At 45.3% G+C, this 11,818-nt stretch overlaps 1 protein-coding gene and 1 pseudogene across 1 annotated transcript; both read right to left on the reverse strand.

The window, feature by feature from the left end:
• Positions 1 to 1,826: 1,826 nt before the first annotated feature.
• LOC103065959 (metal transporter CNNM4 pseudogene) lies at positions 1,827 to 3,787 on the reverse strand (annotated as a pseudogene).
• A 175-nt stretch (positions 3,788 to 3,962) lies between these two features.
• TRNP1 (TMF1 regulated nuclear protein 1) lies at positions 3,963 to 11,595 on the reverse strand. Its single transcript, XM_088140156.1, has one exon. It carries the CDS (start codon positions 11,297 to 11,299, stop codon positions 10,688 to 10,690), a length of 612 nt encoding a protein of 203 aa, XP_087996282.1. The 5' UTR covers positions 11,300 to 11,595; the 3' UTR covers positions 3,963 to 10,687.
• Positions 11,596 to 11,818: the final 223 nt, after the last annotated feature.

Genomic DNA, 11,818 nt, shown 5'->3' on the forward strand with positions numbered 1-11,818 from the left:
ATTTTTCTGTTTGTATTTTTCTAGCCTATATTGGCTTTTATTCTTTTCATGTATAAATCTTAATAAAATTATTTTTTAAAAAAAAGAAGATGATGATCAAGGCAGCATTCATAGCACTCCTGCCATCACCCCCCCCCCCCAATAGCAACTCTGTTGGTCCCCATTGGGCTGAGAGAGAGAGTGACTGCCCCAAATCCCTTTGGGAGAGTCTGTGGCTGAGGTGAAACTAGAAGCTGCGTCTCCCCACTCTTACTTCAACTCCTTCACCACTACACCACAGGAGCTCTTAGGCTGAGAGGAAGGGACTGCCCCAAAGTCATCCAGGAAACTTCTGTGGCTAAGTGCGGGCTAGAACCTGTGTTTCCCACTCCTAGCCCAACATGTTTACCATTATATCATACCAGACTGATGTTCAGTGACACACCACACTAAGCATAGTCCTCAAGGAAGTTGTATATCCCTGACCAAGCCCTAAACTTGGATTTAACCATCTTTCCTTGTAAGATCAGTGTTCCAAAAATGGTTTTCAAGAAAACTAGGAAACCATGTATAAGTCATACAGCAACTTCCAAAAGGCTTAACTGCTCACTTAGTTTCCTAACTAAACAGGCAAAATAACATTGCTAGACCTTTTTTTCTTATTGTTCTCCTTATGCAGTTTTCATTCAGACTCCATTGGGAAACTTACCTTCACTGTCATTCACTGACAGTGATACTGTCTACGTTATAGAAAGAAACTATGTTCCTGCAGCAACGTCACTTGAGGAAGCTGAATCTGGGATAAGCCTCAACATTTCTGAAACTCCTCACCCCTTAAAAATGAGATGCAAATGGTATAATCATATAGGGAGGTTTCTATCATAACCAATTGCAGAAGAGAAGCCATGTTAATCATTAGTAGCAGAAACAAGGTGGGTCTTGTGGGACCTTAAAGACTAATACATTTATTATGATGATTCACAAAATGTTCATGCAATAATAAACACACTCATCTTTAAGACCCCACAAAATGTGTAACTGTTCATGTAGAGTGAGATTCTCCCTCTTGTTGTCTCTCTCACACACAGAGATACAACTATTTTCTATGAATACTTAAGAATGAAACTAACTGTAAAGATCTGATTCATCCACGATTTCGGACTTGATGATTTCTTCAATGACATCCTCCAAGGTTACTATGCCCACCACTTCAAAGATTTGGTCATGGTCAACCTCATGCATCTTGCGGACAATGGCCAGGTGAGACTTACCTGTGGGACAGACTTTGGTTATTTTGCTGTGACCAGATTCACATCAAAACAGTCCTTTAAAAAATAGATTTCATTTTTGTAAAGTCTTGTAAGGATCATATCTGAGAAATAACCTATTTCATGTCACCTTGGCTCAGAGCTTATTTCCTTACATATTGTCTTACAACAGTTTATACAAAGCCCTTGCTTCTGTTTTGAAAGTAGATGGCACTCTGGATCCAGATTTTAGCCACGCCTCTCTAGTCCTGTTCAATAATTATAGCATTAAAATAGTAACGTATAAAGAAATTCTATTGCAGTGATACATTTTACCAAAAAAAAGTTGCTCTTAATTTCTTTTCTTTTTGGCTTTTATTACTATATATAAAACATTTTTTCTCCTTATTCAGACATAAAGCAGAACTATTAGGTGTTTACAAAACTTTTAGGAAAGAGAGAAGTGTGTTCATGTAATCAGGAGTTGTTGCACTGTGCAAACCTCCAGAAACGTTAATTCACTACCCAGATTGAGCGCGTTGTGTGACTGACCACCACCAGTTTTTTACTCATGGCCAGCCTCTTTTGCCTATTCTAAAGATCCCTAGCTGCTATATTTTATAAAATTCCAAAAGCCAACATTAAATCCACTCCGTCATTACCGTTTTTGAACTCTTCAAGCACAGCATCCAGTTTGGTACTATAGGAAACGTAATGGATTGGGTGGTTGTAAAACTTAGTGATTGTCTTGAGGGGGGTGCAGTCATCTGGGTCAACAAAAGCAAGATCTTTGACATATAACATGTCAACAATGTTAGTCTTTTCCTTCTCATAGATTGGAATGCGTGTGTAGCCACTCTCCATGATCTCTGTCATTGTATCAAAGTCCAGGATGGCATCACTGTTGACAAAGAAGCAGTCATTTAATGGGGTCATGACATTTTCCACTGTCTTAGTCCTCAGCTCCAGGGCTCCTTCGATGATATTCAATTCTTCTTTCATCAAGTCGTTATAAGGCTGAGTCAACCTAAGCATCTCCATCAGTTTCTCTCGGTTGTATACAGTGCCCATTTCTTTCCCAAGCAGGTAGTCCAACATCATACTGATAGGGTAAGAGAATGGGAATGTCAGTAACATGAGCAACCTGGTGATGAAGATGGTGTTGGCACCTATTGCCAAGCCATGACGGGAGCAGATGGCCTGTGGGATGATCTCCCCAATGAGGACAATACCAAAAGTAGAGACCACAATAGACCCAATGTTTGCTCCAATAATTTTGTCAAACAATATGGTGAGAGAAGCATTGACTAAAACATTACCAAGCAGCAAAGAACAGAGCAAATAATTCCCCTTCCTCCGGATGGGTGCAATTCTGGCAGCGTATTTCCTCTCCTTAGCTGTGCCACAATTCTGCACAATGCGCAGTCCCATAGGATCAAGGGCCATTAGGCCCAAATTGAGGCCACTAAGTATGCCTGAGAGTGCCAAGAGAAAAACTATTGAGATCATTTCAAACCAGAGGGGTAGGTTTGTACTCTTATCCTCTATCACTCGGAGGGTCAGATCGCTATCACTGAGCCACTGCCGTGGTTGCCCATGATCATCCTCAAGGCACATCATGTAGTCCTTGAACTGGATCTTCTTCCGCAGGGTCTGAACAGTCACAAAGAGTATTGCAGAAGTATCTCGTACGTCATGACTGTATGGCTCTACCAGTAAGTCACTTGTTCTATGGGGGCAGCCTGAAGAGTTCCTGATAATGGTGCCCAAGGAAGAAGCCTCCACAAATCGAATCCTCTGCCATGTGAATTGGTGGATACCCTTACCATAGACCCGAAGCTGGATCATGCTTCCTTCCACCACTTGGATTATGCCCTTTTCCAAAATCCTTGTCTGTGACTTGCTACTATTCTCCAGCCTCATGCCTACAATTATGGTGCCATTATGGGATGGCACTCCCTTCCCAGCACTGGCTTGCAACAGGAAGGTGAACAGAAGCATAAGTATCTTTGGAAGCATCAGTACCAGCTCTGTGACCTAATCTCTTCCTTTCTGTCATCCACCAAAACACTTCAACTGATCAGGTCCATGGAGAATTACCTATATTTAATGCATCCATGGATTTCCTCCAGTTACTCACTAAACCACACACTGGACTGGAGTAGCACATGTCATAAACCTATCTCCTGTGCAGTCCCGCCCACCTCATTTGCATGCTACATTCTTTCCTGGCCACTTTGAAACTCACCACCACCTCCAAAGCCTCTTGAAGTAGATTGATTCGCATCAGACATGAAGGCACCAGAAACCTCTGTGCTCCAAACATACGAATGTTGTATGTCACAGAAAGGAACTGGTTTTATGAAGACCAACTCAGACAATCTTCCATAAGCTGAAGTGTAGTATGTGTTAGACGCCCATCATCGCCAGCCAATGCCACTGTCATAGAGATGGTGCTCGGCCTTCTCCTTGCTGCCACCTGATAAGAGTTCAAATCCCATAACTCTTCCTTTAACTCCTTCCCCTATTTTGCTAGATAGGATATGACACATTGCAGCCAATTACTGTAGACCAGGGTTTCTCAACCTTGGCAGTTTTTAGAGGTGTGGACTTCAACTCCCAGAATTCCCCAGCCAGCATGCTGGCTGGGGAATACTGGGAGTTGGTCCACACCTCTAAAAACTGCCAAGGTTGAGAAACCCTGCTGTGTGTGGACTTCCTAGAATCCTATCTTGTACTGATCCAGAGCACTAGTCCAGGTCTCTGGATTTACTTCCACTATTTCCCAGACTGACACCAGATATATTTTCCAGATCTATCTGCAGATGCTGGGACTTGATCCTAGGACCTTTTTACACGTAAGGCATGTGACCTTAACCTTCCTTTGATAATCTGTCCAGACTCCTGGCAGTTAAACCCATGCATCATGTTCACAAGTGGGTTCACAAATCACACTCAGTCAGGTCAATTACAACTCTAATGGCTGGGTTTGCATGACATCTTCAACTTGACTAGATTTTTTTTCAGCTTGGCAAATTGTATAAACTTTGACTAACTAGTTAATGTTCAATATATTTGTGGATTCAGAAAATGGGTTAATTCCGTAACCAGGTTGAAGACATTGAGTGAACAGAGCCAGAGAGGGGAAGGAAAAACTGTAGTAGTGTCACTATAGAGAACTTTACAACTGAATATCTATCAACTTCCTGAATGTTTTGGGAAGATGATTACTTTAGGGCAAATTACATTCTTGCCATTGGGTAATTTTAACCTTGGTTGGCTTTTTTGTGACCTAACGTGCGATGTGAACTCAGCCATGCAATATATCATTCAACATTTTGTACAGAGAGATAGAGTGAATTCAGGAACAGGGGCACCTGCAGATGGTGGCCAAGAAGTCAAAAGGGGGCCATGATTGTCCAATGCAAAAAAGGGTGGAGTTCCACAGTCACAGCCACTGTTTTGACTTTAAACCCCCCCATCCCTGATTTCAATTCCCATTGCATCATATTGCCAAAGGATGACAGAAATGGCATCAACCTGCACCATCCAATGCGCCTGGCAGAAACTAAGTTTGGGTATACTAATTTACCTGCAGATTTCCCCCATGGGACATGGCGCAGCTTTGTAGGGCAAGTCAGGTCAGGAAAGAAAGGCAGCTGAAAAGGATCCCTTTCGGTGGTTCTGTAGCCCTCTGCAGTTCTCAACCTCACCACACAGCTTCACTTGCCTTTAAAAGGACAGGTGGCTTTGGGTCTGCTGTTGGATCTTATGTAAGATCGGGTGGAGAGAATTCCATACGTTGCATTCTTATTTTTCATCCTTGCCTACCATCCATGTATGCTATTCAATCTGGGTAAGATACTATACTCTCTAGTACCCCTTCCATTTACTCACCAATGTTGCAGGGTTTTTTCAAGCACCCAACACTGCCTTGCCGAGAAACCCCAAGAGTTTGTAATCTCTAGTGGTGGTGCTAGGTGGCTCCCCTTCCCCCAATTTCCATTAATCCAGTTGAGAAGCACTCTGGTTTGGAATGAAGCTACTCCATGATTTCCTATTTGTGGATCAAAGGTAGGAGATGCAAGCTCCTGTACTTCTGCGCAGAAGCCCTCTTGAATTCAAGTTCAGACTGTCCATATGAGAAAGAAGCTTCACTCACAACCCAAGTTCATCTACGCAAAGTATCAACGTGTGTAAGATATCCTTGGCATCTCACCTTTTTCATCCCATCTCTGGCAGTCAACATCAAAGACAATCAATATACAGTGAACAAAATATTTATTTAGGTACAAATGATGTGTTTCTTTCCAATAGATGCCTATGCCAAAAAACATACATTCATTCCAGAAGAGTAATTATCCATCAGAAATTATGAGGCCTTAAAATTATAGAAGGAACCACTCTCTCTCCATGCTAACAGAGCTCTTCCTTGTGCTGTCATGAAGCAATTTTTGTGACTGGATTTTTTTTCTTCTTTTTTTTAAAGATAGGCATCAATGTTCCTCAAATACCTTCAAGTCTCTTTCAAAGAGATACCTTTCTGGGCAACAGAAGGCATTCCTGATGAAATGTAGAGGAGGAAAATCAAGTTTTCCTATTGTTGACACAGGAATATTACAGGCAGCTAGATCAGAACAGACATAAATTCTCTCTCAAAGTACATTTGAAATCTGTGCCCACTTTTTTTAATCCAACCTACTTTTACTCTATAAATAAAAGCTGTTAAAAAGCCATCTGCTTGCTCAAAGTGCTGGTTATTGATCATTTCACCCTCTCTCAGGCTGCAATTCTATACTCCCTTAACTGGGATTAAAAAATGTCAAATTCTACAGGACTTATTTTAGTATTACATTAACTGCTTTGGGAGAACATACTTAACGTGGTCAGCTAAATATCTAGCAGCTGTACTTACACTGCATGTTAAGTTTGGATAGCTTAGTTTTAACTCATTTTTAGTGTGTTGTATGAACCCAGCCAGTTAAATGATTCAATGTATAATGTCAACCCTGAAAATAGGTAAATCTGATACCCAAGTTAATTATGGTGGTGAACCCATCTACTGTTAAGCTATTGCACTGTACGTTTCAGAGAAGTATTATATGCTCAGATAATACACTTCATGGAAAACCTAACTCATTTCAGGGAATGTTTTGTTGACTTCATCCTGGCACATATAACTTTCCATCAGGACACCATTTAGCTATAATTAATCCCTGTCCAGGGTTTCCACCTTCCACCACCACCTGCCAGCCCTATTCTTCTGTCTTTAATAAAAACCTGACATGCAACCATTAAGAGGTGATTTTTTTTAATGACATGGGTTATGTTTGCATGTGTTAACTCATGGTTAACGCAACCATAATTTACATCAGTTTTCCCTAAGATTCGCATTTTCCAGATAGGTGATTGGAAGTTCAAATGTTTTGAACGCTGGTCATAATAGCATCTACAGGAATACAAATAATTTTCTAAGTTGGAAACAATATTTTTCAGGGAACTGCCTGAGCTTTTGCAATGCTGCTGTATTTTCACTAGATCAGCAATCCCTGCTTCCCCCCGGCTCCTTACCCCACTCATGCAAAAGCAATACTGGAATCGATAAAATGCTATACATCTTCATAGTTTTGATTGCTGCATAAACTAGCACAACTATCTTGTTGGGTACAAAAACAAGCCAAATTTTATACAATACTCTCTTGGGCTTCTGGAACTGATATATTATGCAATTTCAACGGATGCTGCTTGTGTGTGTGCGCCCTTGAGTCAGGGTTGACTCCTGGTGACTGCCTGGATGGGTCCCTGCAGTTCTCTTAGCAAGATTTCAGACGTGGTTTGCCATTGCCTGCTTCCTAGGGCAGAGAGGGAGTGACTGGCCCAAGGTCACCCAGCTGGCTTTGTGCCTAAGGCAGGACTAGAATTCACAGTCTCCAGGTTTGTAGCCTGGTGCCTTAATCACTACACCAGACTGGCTCTTATGCTACTTAGACCGTACAAATATTCTATTCCTGTTAGTGAATAGGTTAACCTTCAGTTCTAAACTGATAGACCTACCTAACAGAATCTTAGGCTTTTCTCCCAAAGCATTTTTAAGATGGGCTATTCATGCTTTGAAACGCATTTCAGTTTACAGCCTCAGTGAAGTAGCATAAATGTGGCACCGTGCACCCAGGCCTGCTGGATGAAAAGGATCAATGTTACAATATTTGCTGCATATTGTGTTCCAGATGACTACATTGCATGAATTCAAATGACAAAGAAACTTATATTGAAAGTGCAAAACAAACAACTCCAAAGTCCTCATCACTTAATTCTTCCCCTTATTACACGGAAGAAGCTAGTCCTTATATGCCAGTGTTTCTCAACATTATCAACTTTTAAGAAGTATGGACTTCAACTCCCAGAATTCCTCAGCCAGCATGCTGGCTGGGGAATTCTGGGAGTTGAAGTCCACAGATCTTGAAGTTGCTGAGGTTGAGAAACTCTTATATGCCATTACATTCCAATGAACTGTTGCCTATATAACCAGGATGGTTCTCAATATGAAAAACAATGCTACGATACTCCTTCTATACAACAGACACTATATATTCAGAACAAATGAATTTAGCTCAGAGTAGTAAATGCTACAGAAAATTATCAGAGTCATTATACAATCTTTGGAAGAAAAATATGCTTTAGTCTCTAAAAAGAATCGTCTAGAAAATAGGTGGGGGCAATTCAGGGCACGGCTCAGCTTGGTTATGGTTCTTTCTCAGGCAGCTTTCTCAGAATCAATTTTTTTAAAGATTTTTTTATCCCGCCTTTCTTATTTTTATAAATAACTCAAGGTGACGAACATACCTAATATTCCTTCCTCCTCCTATTTTCCCCACAACAATCTTGTGAGGTGAGTTGGGCTGAGAGAGAATGACTAGCCCAAAGTCCCCCACCCGGCTTCCGTGCCTATGGTGAAATTAGAATTCACCGTTTCCTGGTTCAAGCCTGGTACCTTCACCACTAGACCAAACGGGAAAGAGGAAAACAGGAAGCTAACCATGGCCAAACACTGGCAGACCAGGAATATGTACCACAAGGAAGAGGAGTCTATGGTGAACGCCAAGTCTGTCCATCAGGTTCCAACATTTGGGTAAATCTAGCTTTCCATATCCAATCGCAAAATACTCTTGAATCTTTGGCGGATTAATTTGGAAGCCACTCAGAGAGAGAGAATGTACCCAATCGTCTCTCTTTGACCTCCAAAATGTCATTATTCAAAAATCCACAGGCTCAACCAGAGATTAGAGCAACAATGTCAAGCCATAGAAAAGCAGATTTAGGAACTGTGCAAACAGAAGTGGTCTAAAGAAACCAAATGCTCCCTTAGGCTAGCCCAGTGTTGTCCAAACTTGGCCACTTTAAGATGAGTGGACTTCAACTCCCAGAATTCCCCAGCCAGCCAGAATTCTGGGAGTTGAAGTCCACTCATCTTAAAGTGGCCAAGTTTGGACAACACTGGGCTAGACAGTACCTATGTATGGACTGGATGGGATTCTATGGAACAGAAGAGCGCTTTTTTCAAAGCTTCGGGGAGGAATATGTAACCTTTCAGAGCTGGAGGACTACGCTGGAATACGGGAAGCATTCCACAGGCAGGCCCCCAATGGTTGACACAGCAAGTCACAACATCTTTATTTAACAGAAGACAGACTGGTCTGCCTACCTTTGTCTTTTCTCCAAGTAGATGGTTATAGTCTCATCTTTTCCTTGGAATGATATCCATCTCATATGCTTATTTTCCAAGAATGTCTAAAGCAGCGTTTCTCAACCTTGGCCGCTTGAAGATGAGTGGACTTCAACTCATGCTGGCTGGGGAATTCTGGGAGTTGAAGTCCACTCATCTTCAAGCGGCCAAGGTTGAGCAACACTGGTCTAAAGATTATACTGGAAGATACTGTTCTGCTTAGCAGCATGTAAATTTCCCACTTAGGCAAGGAAGCCTACAAGTGTGTCCAGGGACCATAAGGGCCTGCAGGCATCACACAGACTACTTCAAAACCAACTGGCAGAAACATATGGCTCTTTTGAGTCTCGTAGAGCCCTAGAGGTTCATCAGTATTTTTTCTCCCTGGATCCCCCCTGTCAAGCAACCTTCCCAGTGGCCACGAGGATTAGGGATTCAGAGAACTGATGTCCAACAACGTGGTGGAGAAGGCTAGACTAAGAGCTCTAAGATACAAAGATCAAAGTCAAGCAACATTGCCCTGCTGATTGGAAATGAGGCTGACTTTATCAAAACCAAGTCAGCACATAATTTGCTATCTCTGGGCTGATGCCAATCCCTGCATCTCGGACATTGCTAGATAAATAAACTGCAAAGTTGGGGAGCTATATGCAATTTTGCAAAATATTTGGTTTAGGACTGAACTAATTTTAAGGGCATCTGTAACCTTTAAGTTTGTTCATAGAGCTGCTAGATAATATTGACAATTGCGTGAGCATGAACATTCCCAATTCATCTAGCCTGTTTTAAAAAATTGTGATTACTGCTTTTCGGGACATCCTCAGTCCTTTGCATTAAAATTGCTAACTCAAGTACAGAACGTTGCAAACATGGTTAAAATAATTTAACGTGCTAAGCTAGGCAGATGGAAATGAAAACTGGAATTTGTATCAGTTGGCAAGCACTTACTCTATTTAGAAAATTCAGATACAACAGGAACTTTAATTGCTACATTATTTTAAAAAATTAAATCATGAAAATACATTATAATGAAAAATAATTGGAGTCATTTGAAAGGAAAGTACACGGCTTGTTAAGGATTCCATCCTGTGTTTCAGAAACATTTGAAGGACTTTTCTTTTGGTTTAGTTATAAAATATATGCTCTGCATTTCAGGACATGCACAGGTCAAGTTGATTATTAATTTCATAATGTATAGATGATATAAAAATGACTGACAGGTCCCTGTTCCATTTCAGATAGCACACTGGGTTATGTACTGCAGTGGCATTAAAAACGACAAATAAAACACATCTCCAGCCCCATCCAGAGTTGTACTCGATTGCTGAGTTCACACAAGACACTTAACCCTGAGTTAACAAAATGCAACCGCAGTATTCAAATAACATGCCACGCCCAAACAACTAGATGCTGACTTAATGTGATGGTTTGATGCACAGCATAAGCCAAAGCTATGGCTGAGTTCCTATCCCTGGCTGAACCCCTCCTATCAAACCCGTGTTTAGCAAAGCCTAGCAGCCCGCGCGAGAAGCCCGGGAAGGGCAGGGGAGCCGCCGTCGGTTAATGCGGCGCGAGTCACAAGCGTCGAAGGGAGGAAGAGCCGCCGCCGCCGCCGCCTCCCCCAGCCAGCCAGCCAGCCAGCCTTCCTCCCTCCCTCCCGCTCGGCGACGACCCCGCCGTCGTCCCAGCTCTTCGGGGCCCCGCGCGCTCCCCCGCCGGCTGCAGCCCTTCGGGACGCTCACGAAGCGGCGCCGCGGCCCGTCCGCTTCCCGGCGCTGGACAAGGACTCCGTCTCGCTCCGCTCCAGCGGGGTCAAAGCGGCCGCGCCCTGGAGGCTCCTCCGGAACGGGGACTCCGGCGGCTCCGGGCCGCCCCCTCGCCGCATCCGGCACGCCGACCAGGGCACGCAGCTGCTCAGGGCCAGCGCCGAGGCCAGCAAGGCGGGCGGGTGGGCCTTTTTGTAGCGCCGCGCGTTCTTCTTCAGGCGCTGCCCGTGCGCCGTCAGGTGGAGCTCGGTCTGCGCCACGCCGCTGCCCAAGCGCCCCAGACTCTCGGCGCGGGTGGCCATGCGCAGCTCGGCCTCGAGGAAGACGCGGTGGAGGTGCTGGACGCGGCTCTCCAGCTCCGAGACGAGGTGCCGCCGCCCCTCCGCCTCCAGCAGCCGCCGCCGGGCTTCCGCCAGCTCCAGCGCGCCCCGCACCGCCGCGGGCAGCGCCGACGAGGCAGCGCCGCGCACCTCCAGTTCCCGGTGGCTGGCTGCCGGCGCCCCCGCCTTCTCCGGCTCGGCAGCCTCGGAGCGAGGCGGCGTCGGGGCTCCGCCGGCAGGAGGCGCAGCCCCGCAGCCGGGCATCAAGGCGGGCGCGCCCCTCGGCGAAGAGGGAGGGGGCGCGTCGCGGTTCGGGGCCCCGCCGGGGATGCGCCCTCGGGGCGTCCGGCGCCTCCGTCCCAGGCCTCGGGAGGGCCCCTTTCAGCTCCGATTCCTCCCAAGAGCGCACCGGGAAGGACGGCTGCGGGACGGCAGCGGCAGGCTCGCGCCCCCCGCCCCGACGCTCCAGCCAGGGGAGCGCCGGTCGGAGCGCGCGCGCGCTAATTCACAGCGAAAGCTCGCGCTCTGCCCGCTCCGCGCAGCTCTGGCCAACGGGGAACGGCTCCCGAACAGGCTTATAAAGCGGGCGGGCGGGCGGGGGCGACGCGGGAGCTGAGCGAGGCTTCGCTGAGCCAGTGACAGAAGCCGCGGGAGCCTCGCTCGGCTGGCTAATCCCCGCCCGGCCTCCGCTCGGCCGCTGTCCGGGACTCCTCTCGCTTCCAGCGTTTCCCGACCGTTTTCTTCTCCTTTGTGGTCGTCGCGGCACCCTCGCAAACATAGGGC

The sequence above is a fragment of the Python bivittatus genome, unplaced genomic scaffold (genome assembly GCF_059951505.1).
Source record: "Python bivittatus isolate LINGU-HERP-01145 unplaced genomic scaffold, Pbiv_v1 ctg000310_np1212, whole genome shotgun sequence".
Taxonomy (NCBI): Eukaryota; Metazoa; Chordata; class Lepidosauria; order Squamata; family Pythonidae; genus Python; species Python bivittatus.